The sequence below is a fragment of the Manacus candei genome, unplaced genomic scaffold (genome assembly GCF_025592945.1).
Source record: "Manacus candei isolate 608988 ecotype Guabito, Panama unplaced genomic scaffold, ASM2559294v1 h1tg000126l, whole genome shotgun sequence".
Lineage (NCBI taxonomy): Eukaryota > Metazoa > Chordata > Aves > Passeriformes > Pipridae > Manacus > Manacus candei.
In genome coordinates, this window is record NW_026138174.1 from 160,971 (window position 1) to 176,743 (window position 15,773).

The 15,773-nt window shown below is 37.7% G+C and overlaps 1 protein-coding gene across 10 annotated transcripts in view; it reads left to right on the top strand.

Annotated features, from left to right (window-relative positions):
• KDM6A (lysine demethylase 6A) overlaps positions 1–15,773 on the top strand; it is a 151,770-nt gene that overhangs the window by 33,435 nt on the left and 102,562 nt on the right. For all 10 annotated transcript variants that reach the window (XM_051770869.1, XM_051770870.1, XM_051770874.1 and 7 more), the window contains exons 3-4: positions 855–963; positions 13,292–13,341. In XM_051770869.1, coding sequence (XP_051626829.1) covers positions 855–963; positions 13,292–13,341 — 159 coding nt within the window. The remainder of the gene's footprint in view (positions 1–854; positions 964–13,291; positions 13,342–15,773) is intronic.

The window sequence follows — 15,773 nt, forward strand, 5'->3', positions numbered from 1 at the left end:
GAAACTGATTTTATTTATTTATTTACTCATTCATTCCCAAAGTATAAATAGTATCATGAAGTAAGGATGTAATAGGTTAAAGGTCATGGCCATTCTAGTGAATAGAGGGTGTCAATTCAATTTGTTAAAATTGTATGTTGTTGCACAGAACAACCTTTGTGTGTGCCACTTAAAAGCTTCTGGGGCAACTTTTCTCAAAGTAAAATTAATTTCTAATTGGATTTACGTTTCTAACTTCACCTTTACTTAGTCTGCAGTAGCTGTGTAGTAAGTAGAAGGTAATAAGCTGTATTTTATGACATGATAGAGGTAATTGAAAAGAATGAGATCTTGGGAAATAAATGGGAAGGTGCATAAATTGTCTAAGCAAGCATGTTGAGATAGTGTGTTCTGCAGTTAAGCAAAAATGAATGAAATAACTGGTAGAAGGAAAAATGAATTTTCTGAGGGGGAAAAAACCAACACAGAATGAGAAAAAAATCAGAGATGTTTCTTTCTTGCAGATTGGAAATAATAAATCAATAAAATCAATCATTTTGCATTTCATTGATTTTTTTTTTTTTTTTAAATGAAAAAAGCCATTATCTAAGTTAGAGGTTTGTTTTGTGTTGGGGAAATTGAATGTCCACAAATAAACCAGATTTGTTTTGATTTGCATTACAGTCAGCGAGCTTCTCAATCTGTTCCGTCTTAAATATTACATTTCTTCTTTGAAAAGTGATGCTGTGTTACTGAGAGTGTTTGTAGACTTCTTGTCTTGCAGGCTAATAAGAAACTTTATTATTTCTCAGAAAATGTATTATTTGCCTTAGTTAAATACAGAATTTTGAAAACCTTGTATCTCTTTTTCCCAGGCTGTTCGCTGCTATGAATCGCTAATTTTGAAAGCTGAAGGAAAGGTCGAGTCTGATTTCTTTTGTCAGTTAGGTCACTTCAACCTCTTATTGGAAGATTATCCAAAAGGTAAGGCTTTTTATTTCTTCTGATAAATGTCTTTGGGGATTGTTCTTTGGTGTGACACAGCAGAATGAAAAACTCACTGTTTTCTTGGTTTGTACTTTGTACCTGTGAAAGAATTAAGACTGGTAATGTCTTTATGAAAAACAGTTGTATTCTTACTTCTCTTTTTTTTTTTTCCTTAATGAAAAAAAATAATCAAACCAAAGCACTACTGGTTCAGGTATGAATATGAAACTTCTTCAGTTTGTGCAGTTGTAGCACAGTGCCTGCTTTGTTTTTCTGGTTCTTTATTCCATGACTGCACAAGCAGTTGAACCCCCGAGGCCTCTGAAGGATTATTGGGATGGTGGGGGACAGAGGGTCTTAGAATGAGAGCCTGGCTTAGTGCTTGATGTATATCCACAACCTCAACAGGTAAGGCTGGGCTGAGAGTGTTAATTTGGCAGCAAAAATCTGCACACAGAGATTGTTTGAAGTTCTGTTTTAAGTATTGATTAGAAGAATGGGTTGTAAGGACTTGGGGGTGGGTGGGGGGTTTTTAGGTCTGCTCCATCAGTCTTTGAAATTAGTGAAATGTTTTTGGCCATGATTACAGCCAGTGGACACAGAACCTTATGTATACTTGTGCTGTGTTGCTTGTGGGTCAGCACAGTGGTTTTTGGTAGTGGGGTGGATTCCCAGAGACACACTGCTGTGTTGCTGCCAGAGGTACAGGGTCAGACCTTCAGCTTGTCCTGTTTCCACTTCATTGCACACTGGCTGTCAGTCCCAGTGTCTGATGCCTGCCTGCCTGCCTTTCAGGGGTGTGGGTGAGAGCTAGTTAGAACAGGGTGGAATATTTTTTTTTTAATGGGGAGTCCTTTTTCATTGTCTTTGCTTTTTGATTTTGATATGAATAAAGTTCTGGTTGACTTTGTATCGGGGAAAGCAAACAACACTCACGCCCTGTAAATGTGTACTCCCACCCCATACCCTTTTCCAAACAAAAATAGTAGTTTACCATTACCTTGGGATGTAGAAACAGGGAAATGAATTACAAGTGATAGTAGTTCAAAAGCACTGCTCAGTGACTCAGGCTGGCTGTGGATTGTTTCACAGCAGTGTCTGAGTCCACTGGTTCGCTGTGTGTGATATAAACCAGTGTGAGTTTGGGCTCCTGGACCTTCATTTTTGAAGTGAGAAGTGATTAGATTTGAGATAACTCAGGAGGAATTTGCAGTTCTCTAAATTCAGTCTGAAAATTCAGAAGGGTTTAGGTGATGGAGGCATCTGTCTTGTACCTCATCCCAGCCAACTAGTGTAATATAACCTCTGGTTATGCCAAGTCCAGAGCCATGGGAAAATGTGAAGGGAACATGGCAACATGTTTGCTGTGGAATCTGCTAAGTAATAGGCTGATCCTATGTTTTTGTATTTATTTTGTTTTGTTTTATTTTAAGAAAACTCTGCCACCCCCTCTGCAAACAGCTTACAGTGCTGTTCCTGATTAGCCTAATACAATTAGGTGTGATGTGAGTGCAGTATGACTTACTAGATATATTTTACTTAGCAAAACCAGCACAGGATTATGGGCTGAACTGTATTAACTCTGCTTTTGAGTTGATAACAGTTAAGAGTGACAGGACCAGGTGTTGCTATGGATCAGAGGCAGGGTTTACTGATGGGGAGTCTGCTTTGTACTCTGCATATGGTTTTTAAGAGCAAACATTAAAAAATCCAAATGATGATTGAAAATACCAGTTCTCCAGAACTGTAAATGAACATGAGCAGAACTATGTGGGAAGAAACATCTAGGCTTTAAAAATCTGAATTAAAATACTTTAAACTTTCTTAGATGCCCATTTAAAGTCACATCTCAATCATGAAAGAAGTCTCAGGAAGAGAAAAAATTTTTTTAGTTGTGGAGTATTAAAAAAAAGAAAGGTGTATCTTTATTTTTAAAAAAATGGGGTAGTAGTGAAAATAATACTGGAGAAATTTAAATCGATGTGAAAAGAGAAGTTAAAGGGCTTTTTAATTAAGTGAGGGACACATGTGCCTATTCACAACAGTTTTTGAACTCCAGTAGCAAAGACTGTAAAAGTATTATCCTCAATGCAAAAAGTCATAGGTGTTCTATAATTAATTTACTACTGTTATTTGAAAGAAGTAGAATGCTTGTGTTGCATTATAAATTTAAAATAAAAATAAATTTTATTCCATGCTATGGATTCTGTTACTTAATTATCATACATTCTAGTTGCAATTATAGTTAAATTTTAAATGATTTGCAACAGAAAAGAGAGTTCAGAATGTTTTGATCTCACTAATGTATATTTTATCCAGTTTTTAAGTCCTGAAGTTCCAGAAGTATAAACTACTGAAGAAACATGATCTTCAGAACTATAAAACTGAAGTCAGTCTTGAAGAAAGTTATGGAGAGGTTGATGTGTTTAATACATTGGATGTAATTAATAAAATATCACAAGATAGCAGCATGAGTAATGCTGCACAACTTTTATTTTTTTCTTGGAAGCCTATTATTTAATTAAATACCTTCAAGAAATATGTACACCTTTGTATGTAATGTAGAAAGTGTGTCTTTAATAAAGGCAAAAGTTTTTTAATAAAGGCAAAAGTTTTTGTTTAAAAATGCAATAAAATTTGTGTGAAGCAGAACAAAATGGTTAGTTGACTGCAGAACTGGTATCAGTGGTCAAGGTGAAGCAGTGCTGGGTTGATGGAGATCTGGGTTTCATGTTGATAGTTTTTTCTCTTGATCTCCCTCTCATTTTTTCCACAAATACTTTGACAACCAAGGACCGTGCAGTCGGATGCATTTGTTATGTATTAGTATTTTTATGTAGCTAATACCTTCTTTTGAGTGTGGTAAAAAAACCTGTAGGTTGTTTCTTTATAAGGACTAGGATTCATACCCTGCAAAAGAGTGACCTTGAGAAAGATTCACGACAGGTTGCAGAATAAAACCAACATTATTGAGCTAACCAGGCACAGCCCTTGCTGTGTATACACAGAGGATATCAGTGAGGGACAGGCTACCTTTGAAAGTGCAGGAAGTTGATGTCTGCTGAACTCTTCAGTATATTTAGCATATATATTTATATTTTTAATGAAACCTGTTAAATGATGTAGTAATTTCCCTTGAAGTGCATTATGTTTTCTGTCATGTGGCCACTGAAGTCCAGATTTAATATGCTTTTTCTTTTGTTTTTTTTCCATAAAAAGAAGTACTTGTCTCCAGCAGAAGTTGAATTCACATCAGAAATTACTGGATGAGATGCCTTCTCTTTATATCTGAGCTTAGATTGGAATATCCCAATGTAATTCCTAGCCTTTAAAATGTCTGAAGCTGGTCTGCAGCCTGTAGTTTTTCCAAAATGTAATAAGTTTGAAGGGCTGTTGATACCTAAAGGGTTTTCTCCGAAGTCATGCAATGGAGTTGTCTTGTTGTAGTGGCGCTGTGCTGCTGTTAGGAGAAGATCCTTTTTGCATATTCTGAATCCTGTGAGCCAGTGACTTGAGTTCAGATACTTCTGACCAAGGCAGGTGGATCCAGCTTAGCCCATATGCTCAAGATGGGTTCTGTGCTCAGCTTTCCTTGTCTTGATTGTGACTGGTCAGAATTTGGCTTCAGGGTTTCCCAAAATGGGAACGTTCTCTCCTCTCAGCGAGGAAAAGTATTTTGTTTCCTCAGTAGCATTGTCTTAACTCTAATCTGATGTCTTCCTCCTTTCTTTTTTAATGAGGCAGCTCTTCCCCAGCTGTTGGATTGTTCTGGAGGCTCCCAAGGCCGTTGTTCCTGGGCGTGCCTTCAGTGGCACCCCCGTGTCTGTGCTGGCACAGCTGAGCCTGCAGCTGTGTGGGGAACTGATCCAACTGAAAAATAACCCAGCACAAAAATGTGATGCAGTTGCCCCAGAATGTGAAACCTCGGCCTTGGGTTTTGCTGGAGGAGGCAGATGGGTTGTCATGGAGGCTTTTGGATACTGAGAGCGTTGGGAATTGGGATAGGACTCCCTGGTGTAAACCTGTGAACTTAGTTTGCTACTGCATTCCTTGGGAGGGCTGGGTTTTTACCAAAATTATTTGCTCTACTCTTGGAGGAAACTGATGCTACATCACTAACTGGAGATTATTTTTTATTTCATGACTCTGCTTTCCATAAGAAGTACAGAGTGTGTAGATAGTGATGCTTAAGGTTTGGGATCTAGCTGACTGCTGTTTAATGAGCTCATGGACTCTCACATCATCTGGGTTTTCCTTAGGGAACCTTTCATCCCTTTTGTAGAAGGGTCACATGTGTTGACTGTGTTCCAGCCCGTGACTTGGAGGACAGTTGCACAAGTGGTGATGTGCTTTCATAATTTGCCTCCTTGAATTGCTGTTCTCTAAGCAAAATTCCTGGAAGTAGAAAATGCGATTAATGAATGATTTGGGACAAACATGCAATTACTCATGCCACAGTTACTAAAGCACAATAAATACTGCACTCAAATAATTCTTATTGCTGTACTCAAGTGGTGTTCACGGTTCTAAATGTGATATGTCTGAACAGTTTTAGCAATACTTATTTTGATTATAGGTAGTGACTGCATTGTCAAAAGAAATAATATAAAAATATTTTATAGAAGATAGTGTTTCTTAGTACAGGGGAATTAATTTTTTTTTAGTAATTAAGCTAAAATTAAAAAAAAAAAAAGGCCAGAAAACCCCCAGAATGTTTATTGAGCAGCTCATTTATTAAGATGCAACCTAAACACAAAATTTAAACATTTTTTGATTGTTCATGTGTAAAATTGTGTGCTTGCAAGTCAGTTGCAGTTCTGTAGAGAATTTCTCTGGTGTTTAGTGTCTTAGTCTTCTAGGAATTTGAAGGAAAGTATTGTCATTAGGGAGCATTTCCATGTGCTGTGCTCTGAGGTACAGGATAGTAGGAGTCATTTTATGAAACATAAGGGAGAACTTCCCAGCATAAACAGGGTTTATGTATTGGCTGCTGCCAGGCTGTTCTGTCTTACTGATGAGTCCTGAAGAACTCAAATGGATTTTAAGCAGCAAAGCCACCTGAATGAGTTGAACAGGACATGACTGTTTTCAAGTAGGTGTGATTTTTAGGTTTAAGGATTTTTATTTTGTTGTTTGTAATTGGTAATAATTGGTAGAATTTGAGTTGCTTGTATTTAGAGCTGTTTATTTCATATTCAGGATGGAGTTGAATTTTAGGTGGTTTATTTTCAGGTGTTTCAAACCATTACATCAGATTGCTGTAGAAAGAAGACTCTTATCTTAAGCCTAGATCATTAAAATGTTCTTTATAAATTGTATGTGTGTGGAGCAAAGTTTAGCAGTAGACAATTTTATTATAAAATACATGGTTGTTGACTGGTCGTCTGAAAATTTTTATTTGGGGCAGTGTTCTAAATAAGCACTTAATTATTAAAATTCCTCTTGTGGAATTTGCTCTTTGAAGGATTTTTGAGCTTGATGAGAATCCATTGGGTTTCTTCTTCACTAATATTCTCAATATTTTAAGACCCTTCATAGAGTTCATGACCTAAAGGATCTGTAAACTTCTTGCCAAACTCTTGTGTATGTACACATTTAATACTTCTTGGGACAGTGAGCTTCACACCACTTGACTGCATTGTATTTCCAGATGAGGATGTGCAGTTGTTAATAATATTTCTTAGAGGACTGTTTGCTGATTTTTCTTTCATAAATGTATGCTTCTGTTGCCTTTGTGTGTCTGCCTTCATTCTGTGTTATAAGGAAGACGTGTTTTAGGATTCTTTGATGGTCTCTTTGGTACTTTCAGCACGAATCTCTGGAGGAAACAGAGAGCAACCTCTTGCCTGAGGCCTTAGAACAAAAGACCTGAGCTGACTTTTTGCTGCTCTCACTTCCACAACATTTTTTTGGTTATTATAGAATTGCAGAATCAAGTAGGTTGTAAAAGGCCTTTAAGATCACCCAGTCCAATTGTTCACCCAGCACTGCGAAGTCCACCACTAAACCTTGTCCCTATGCAACACATCTACACATCTTTTAAATACCTCCAGGGATGGGGACTCCACCACTTCCCTGGACAGCCCGTTCCAGTGCTTTACAACCCCCTTGGGTGACAAAATTTTTCCATCTATCCAATCAAAACCTCACCTGGCGCAACTTGAGGCCATTTCTTCTTGTCCTGTCACTGGTTAATTGGATGAAGAGACCAATCCACCCCCAACCTGGCTACAACCACCTTTCAGGGAGTTGTAGAGTATGATCAAGGTCTCTCCTGAGCCTCCTTTTCTCCAGGCTGAACACCCCCAGCTTCCTCAGCCATTCCTCATAGGACTTGTGTTCCAGACCCTTCCCCAGTTCTGTTGCCCTTCTCTGGACTCACTCCAGCACCTCAATGTCCTTCTTGTCCTGAGGGGCCCAAAACCAAACCCAGGATTTGAGGTGTGGCCTCACCAGTGCCGAGTACAGGGGGAGGGTCACTGCTCTGGCCCTGCTGGACACACTGATACATGCCCAGGTGTCAGTGGCCTTCTTGGCCACGTGGACACACGCTGGCTCTTGTTCAGCTGCTGTCAGCCAGCACCCCCAGATCCTTTTCCACCGGGCAGCTTTCCACCCCCTCTGCCTGTAGTGCTGCAGGGGGTTGTTGTGACCCAAGGGCAGGACCTGGCACTTGGCCTTGTTGAACCTCACACCATTGGCCTCAGCCCTCCAACCCCTGTCCAGGTGGTTGATGATGATATTAAACAGGACTGAGCCCCAGACTGAGTCCTGGGGAACCCCACTGGTGACGGGCTGCCAGCTGGATGGAACTCCAGTCCCCACCACTCTCCGGGCCCGGCTGTCCAGCCAGTTTTGTACCCTGTGAAGTCAATTCCATTGACTCAGCCTTGGAATTTCCTCACCTTTTGACTTCTTGAATTTTATGTTTCAGCAGTGTTCATCTTGCTAGGTTAAAACACTGTTGTGGGTAAACGTTGCACTATGTAATAAGCTGTTTCTACATTCTGCATATGTCTCCTGAGTGTTTAATGAAGATTTATTTTTTCCTGGAAGTAGTCAGATTTAAAGCAAAAGATGAGCCCTTTTCATGCTTCCATTGTACAGTTCTTCAGTTAATTTTCTATCTTACTATTCGTTTTCATATCAACTAGTGCTTGCATAAAAATTAAAATAAAAATAATTCTATTTAAGAAAACACATATTGATTTACGCAGAACAATATGGAGCTTTGGGTTGTTTTAAAGTTTTCCTTTTAGGGGTATGTCATCCAGTTAATGCTTGCTGTTTTTCAAGTTCAGTTAGCCAAAAGTGTGTTAGTCACATTTAGCCTTGCAAGGTGCCACTAGATGGTGTTAGTATCTAGTTCACTTTTTCCTTACTCAAGCACTAAAATACTCAAACTCACTTTCGAAGACCTCTTAAATTTTAAGGTTTCAAAAAGTAGGTTTGTTGGAGCAGATCATAAAAGCCATCCTTCGGTGATTGCATGATTTGTGATGAAAAGTGCTAAAGATGACAGGTGGGTGGGTGTCATTCAGTCTAGACATTTTGCTCCCCATTTTCACCTTTCCTGTTTGTTTAGGTTATGTATTTAGACTCTTGGCATGAAGAGAGATTGTCTTATTACTGAAACAACTATGCATTTTATAAAGTTTTGCCAATTTCTTAGGAAATTAAGTAGATTAAAAATAAATAAGATCTCGAAACCACCTACATGATAATTATGTCAAATCTGTTTTGTATTCTCTATGTGATAGAATCACAAGAAATCTTAAACAGGGGTAGATGAGAAAGAAGTGTTACCCATGTTTTGATTCTGACATATCCCTTGATCTCTTGGTAGGAGAGGAAGCCAAACTCTTACAGGGCACATAATAAAGGCTGTCAGGGTTAAAGTAACCCCAAAGTGGGTAGTTCTGGGTGTCTATAAAAACCTGGAAGAAGAGGAAACGATAGACTCTGTGTGAACTTACTGAGGGTCAGCTCTGCATTAGGTGCCTGAGGATTAAAGAGGTTCTGAAGCAAACCTGAGCTGAGGAGGATTCTTACTGATCAGTAGCTGTAATTCTTTTAGGAAGGCAGTGTTTGTTTTTCAGAGCTATTTTAGGTAAGCATTCTTTTCTTTTCATCAGGCAGTATAGCTGATGGTGATTGATTTGAAAAGCTACATATGCCTTAGGGGTGTAGCCCTTCCCCGCCCTCTTTAGGGAAGGATGCAAATGCTGTGTCTGCCACTCAGCAGGTTTAATGGTTTTCAAAAATGTGATCATAACTATGTCAGGAAAATAATGTAAATTGCAAGGATTTGGAGAGAGATGTATAAACTGATACAATAAGTAATGAAATACTAGAGAGAAAGAGGGAAATGGGTAACTGAACACTTTTAGGAATTCTTGGGTCACTCGTCCAGTATTGTTTTAAATGTCTGAATGTGATCTGTCAGCTTTGTGTTTTTAAGAGAGTTTTCTGTGGTTGACTAGATAATTTTGCAAATGTAATTGTCCTACTGAGCTGACACTCAGTCCTGTTCTTTCTGAGTCCAGGCCTGCATTTTCTGGATGCTCAGGAGTGTTTCTCATGTGGAAAAAAGAAACTCTTATGTCCTTCAACAGTTCCATATGTGTAAGAGTTTCAGTGGCAAACTTCTGGATTGGAAAAGCTCAATAATAAGTTCCTAATCAGAAGATTGTCTGCAGAATCCTGCTGTGCCCAAAAGTGATTTCAAAGCACTCATTTAATAATGTTTTGAAAGGACATTTTAACTGAAATGGGGTAATTTACTTGTATCTGTAAAAATGAGAGTTGACCCTGTTTTGAAAGAGGGGCAGTAGGTGACAGAATCGTTTTGTGGCAAAACTTGTATCTCCTTGGAATGACCAGTCTTGGATGGAAAGTAAAGGTGCAAATGACATTGCAGCATTTAGTGCTGAGGGGGTTTTTTTTGTTTGTTTGTGGTTTTTTTAATATTGCTAATGTGGTGCATGACACAAGTGACTGGTTTTTTCACTTTTTCGCAAACCTGAGCACACCCTGTGTTTCACACAGGGACTTGTGTAAAATCCCTGTTGCTTGATCTTGAGCAGATCCAGTTGCTCTTTTTTTCTTCTTATTCCGGAATAAGGTTTGCATTTTGAGGGATTTGCACTCATTTCCTATAGATACAAAGTTAATTTAAGGGAGAAGTTGCTTGTAGTTCCAGGATACATTTTTTAGAAAAGCTCCTAATTTGTGCAACGTGGAATTAAGATTAAATGTCTTCTTCCTGGTGGCTCACTCAGGGACTAGGAAGTTCTGAGTAGGTAGGGTAGGGTTCAAATTTATGGTTCATAGTCTGCTTTTAAACTAGGTTGGTTTAGTTCTTCAAAAATCTTGCTTTCGTAATTTGATTTCTGACATCTTATATGCAAGATTCTTCTTAGGGGGATATGCTTGATTAGGGACGTTTCAGGTGGGCTCTGGCAAAAAAACCCCTCAAAACCATTTTCTTGAATTCTCTTTTTCTGTTCCTTTAGTCCTTTTCAGCAGAGCTTGAGTGCTCTTGGAGCAGATATTTAATCCAGATGTAAAGGGGGCTGAAGTAATGTTTCATGGGTAACTTACTGGAAGTCGAGCACTTGTTAAATACTGAAATTGTGCATCAACAGCAGTTTCTAGTTGTCTGACTTCCATAAGGAGGAAAGGGACGTTTATCTCTGGTGTTAGGGAAGCCTCCTTATGCATTTTCAGCACAACTCTTGAGAATTTTAGCATTTCATCTGCAAGAAGTTCAGTGGGAGCACAACACTGTTGACCTGGAGGCAAAGCCTGGATCCCTGGGGCTTGCTGAACCCAGAGGTAGGACTGGGCACTTCAGACACTACCAGGGACTGTGGTGTCCTCTGAATTCCTCTGGAAGAGTGAAGTGACCTTCCTTTGAAGAGAGGCTTTATCTTCTTGGCATGTAAACATGAATTCTCCTTCAGCAGTCCACGCTTTCCATGTGCTTGGTTTTATTTGTAACATGAGCCTGGCACGTCGAAATGGTCACTTCAGCTGTTCCTATGGGAAGTTGCTCAACTTTATTGAAGAATGGAAGAGAAAATCATTGGCAAACATCAGCACTCTTACTGAAAACTGTAGAATATCATGGAGCAAAGTCTCCTTTCTGTAATAACTTTTCCCCATATTAAATGAAGGTGCTAAAATTTGCCCGGGCAAGTTTGTTTCTGAGCAGTTTCTCTCTTGCTTTCTTCTTTTTTTCCTATTCTTTTTAAGGTCTTCTGTTTATTTATATATTTTTTATACTGTTGACATTTTATAAACTTATTAGCAGTACCTTAACTGCTATAGGGAAACATATTCCATATCTCTTGTTTAATTATATATGCTCATGTGGGTGCTCCCTGTATATTTTAACAGCTACAGTGAAAAAGTTCTCCCTTTTCATAGTGTAAGTCCTTAACATTGTATTTAATGTTCTTTCATGTTTTTATTTTATCCATATACATTGTATATTTGACTGCAGTAGTTACTTTGTTTAAAAAAATAGTTTACGAGAAGTTCTCAGTTTCCTAATCTTGCATAATATGGTGGTGCTGACCTCAGTGTTTGAAATATGCTTTAACCTTTAAAATGGGGATAGGTACTGCTTGAGTAAAAAAAAAAAATCCTTTTTTCTTTTTTTTTTAAAGTGTGGTGCATTACAAAACTGTTTCATTGTGTGTGTGTGAGTTCCTGTTGGGGAAAGAAAAGTCATTACCATGTTCAGAACCTAATTATTCCTTTTTGATGAAAAGTTATTAATGATACCTGGAAGAAGCTGAATCTAGAAGGACTGTTTTTGGGTAGGAGGATGTTTTGTGTTATTGTGAATGCCCTTTATAACATAATTACAGAATGTGACTGAAATATGTTTATTTTTAATGTTCTTAAACTTACATTGTTAGACTGCAGTCATATCCTTCAGTTTGTACCAAATTTTTTTGGGGGGGTGGAGGAGGAATTGTATTCTTAAATTGTGGAAGACTTTGATTTTTCAGTGATTTTGTTTGTGTAAGTTGCACGTGAACATTTAAACATATTGCATGTTAATAATGTCCAGATGCCTGAGTTCATTTTTCTACTCTGGGCATGTAAATGAGTCACAGTTTAAAGGATCAAAATTAGAAATTGGCTTCACAAGCGTTTCAGTGGTGAGGGGAAATTTCTGGGCATTGTTCAGCATGTATGAGTTTACAAATAAAGGTTGTGAGACTCTGTAGACAGGTGAGTGCAAAGGTTTATTTTTAAGAGAAAACTGTGTGCTTTATTGTTATGTGTATGTTGTTCTTATTTCAATTAAACTCAAGGACTTAAGTTACAGAAATGAATATTCAGGACAGGTATTGAAAGGTATTAAAATTTAGGGACGTGGTGCTTTCAGGAAATATATCTGCACATAAAATACATGTTGTTCTCTACTGTTTTAATCTGTACAGTGCTTATAGTTTTTCAAAGAAGGAGTTGCCTTTTTTTATTGTTTGGAAAATGCATACTGTGTAGAAACAATTCTTAAATCTTAAAGAGCAAACACTTGAAAAATCAATACCTTGATGTTTTCTACAGGGATTCTTTACTTAAAAGTCTTCATTTTTGGGTGGTTCCTAGTGCCATGTTCCTGGGAAAACACAAAGCCAGTTTGTGTTCTGGTCTGGTGTGGCCTGTTAGCCAAAGGGGCAAGATGAATCAACCAGAATTTTTAGTGGGGAAGAGGGAGCAGGAATAGCAATTTGAGAAATTGGTTGCTAAGTAGAGCTGATATTCTACTGAGCAGAGCTGTTCTTAGCACTGATTTCCAGGTTAGTCTTGGTCCTTGCTGCTGAATAAAATGGAAGCTTTTTTGCCCCCACTTGCTTCTGCTTCTCTAGTTACAGAATGAAAGGGCATGTAAAATTGATTTCTCTTTGTATGTCCCTCCTCACCAGTTCTTTAGAAATTACAGGGCATCAGGGAGCATGGTAAATGAGCTACATGATTAAATTTTTAAATCTTACAACAGCTTTGTCCGGGATGAAAATCCCAAAATTTCAAATGATTTTTTTGTTATAGGTTTTCTTTAAAATATTGCTTGATTTACATTTGTAAGATTAATAATAAATATACTTTTGGGTTGACGTTTCATAAAACAAAATTATAATCTTAAGGAATGCATTGCCCACAACAGTGTACTTATCATGGCAGTGTAACTTTTATTAAACCATTTATCATTTTAGTGTTGTGTATTCTGACTCTTAAGGTTTTCTATCTTTTTTCTTCAAAGAAAATGAAACAAAACAAATTGAACATTCATTTTTCTTTCCTACAGCATTATCTGCATACCAGAGGTACTACAGTTTACAATCTGACTACTGGAAGGTCTGTATATGCTGCCTTTTTTTTTTTCCCCTGTTTTAATGTATTGTTGTAAATGTTTGAATTTTTAAAGTAGATGCTGTTCAATGTAAGTTGGGAGTATCTGCCTGCAATTACTCTTTGACATACTAATTGGGTCTTAATGTAAATGTTCACCTATATGTACAATTTATAAGAAATCTCAGTGGAAATACATCTTCACACCATGTGTTGAAAACAGCACTCAATTAAATTGACAAGTTTTAGATTTAATTTTTTTTTAACCATCATTATCCATTACTTCAGGGTTTTTTATACAGCACAGATATTTGGATATATGAGAGTATTGAGAGCATGAGAACCACTTGAAAGCTGCTGTGCAGGTGTTTGACCTGTACTAGGAAAAATGTTCTCAGGTTGATTTTTGTTTTCACAGGCACCAAATTGTTTATATAAGACCTTTTCAGTATTTTAAATAACGTTCTTACATAAGATAGAAACAAATCCTGTTAGTATAGCTGCCCTCTCTGTAAGCTCATGTAGAGGTATCAGCACTTCAAATGAATAAAATTGAAAAAGTTCTTATTGTCAAAAATAGTCAGCATTGGTAGATTGTCACATGAAATAATCTGAAGGTCATGATCTAGACAGAGGTGCAGGAAAGCACCTAACACAGTACACAGTTGTGTGGTCTTAAACTGCTGTTTTCCTTAGAAGTGGGTAAATGCATATTTCAGGTAGGGAGGTTTGATGGAGACACATCAGTACCTGCTATATCTGGCGTTAGAGAAACAACAGTTTTTGTGTTCTTTGCTTTTCATAGGGACTGTCAAAACATTCTAAAAAATGATGTGGCAGCTTCTTCCACTTGGGTGTTGGAAAGGGAGAAAGGCAGGGTAAATTAAAGGGAGAAGAATGAAGTGAAATAAGTGTCTTATGGCAGATGGTCCAATTGCAGGGTCCTGGGAAAATGGTTGGTGTTGTCCTGTAACGCCCCTGCTCCAGCAGAAGTTGTGCAAGTGCCATTTTTGCACTGAGCCATTTTGGAATTTAAGTAGTTTCTCCAGAAGTAACCCCTGCAGTTTAAAAATTACAACAATAAAATCATTAATCTGTTCTTACATGCTCTTGGAGAGTTAGTTTAAAGATTGCTGTAAATGAGTGTTGAAATCAATCAATTAATGAAAAATCTATTGTAATAGCTTCTGTTGTTTGTGCTCTTTGACATTAAGCATTTCAGAGTAGTTTATGACTTGAATTATTTTTTTCTGGGTTTTATTCTAATGGCTCATTATTGGAAGAAGTGGTAGATGATTAGTAAATTATTTCTGCTGCATTTTTGGAGATTTCAGGGGAAATGTAAATTGTTATATGAATTTCTACAGGCATAGGGTGTTTCAGTGTGGCTCAGAATATTGTCTACAGTTAAAATAAATGCAAACTCGTGAGTGTTCTGCAGTTTAATTTGAAGAGCATGGATGGCAGTAAAATGTGCGGTCTGTGCTTGACTTCTTGAAAGGAATTTCTGTTTGTATACAAAGGGCTCATACTCTAACACACCTCTTCATCGTGTCTGTCTCCAGAATTTTACCGTGCAGAGATTATTTCCAACAATTCCAGTTGCAAGCATGAGAGCCTTTCTTGCAGCTGATGAAACAGCATTTTGTCTTCTACAAATGAAAACAAAAAACCAACCCAACCAAAACAAAACAAACACCAAAAGAACCCACCAAAAAACCATTACTTTTTCTTCAAGTGTTCCTCCCCTGTGAAGGATCCTGTACTTTGTGATCTCATTTCTTAGAAATGTGTAGTCCAAAGTGGTTTTTTCCCCCCATAACCTTGGAAAATTCTATTAATTTTTATATTCATGAAAAAGAGCCTGAAAGAGTCCAAAACCATTTTTTAGCTAATAACTTTTTTTACTGAAACTGGTAAAAATCACAGGTGAATCATATTTCATCTTTTTAATGGATGATGAAGCTATTCTGGAGTTGGCAGTGGGAAGCTGCCTGGATTGGGTCTAGAGAAAGATCTTTCCCTCTTCCCCCCAACTGAGAGGGATTTATTATTTCTTGTCATCCTTAATGCCTTGTGTCTGTAAGTAGTCAAGAGTAGTTAAGTTTGTGGTGTATTTTTGGTCACATTTTTTATGCTGTTTTATTCTACTTTGTGATTAAATTTTTTTTACGAAGAGATACAGATGGCAAAAAAACCCCACACCCCACAGTCACATTTCCATCTTTAACTGCTGTAGATTTTTTTAAAGTTGGGGGTTTTTTTCAGTTCTTACAGGGTTAGATGTCATTGATATTAAGTTGTTGGAATTTGTGATGATAAAGAAAGGAAGAGAAGGGTATGAAGGAAGGGTGATATTTGTGAGCTGTGTGAGACAACTGGGAAATTGGAGAGTGCTGCATCACATGAAGGCTATTATATAAGGCAGGTTTGGAATC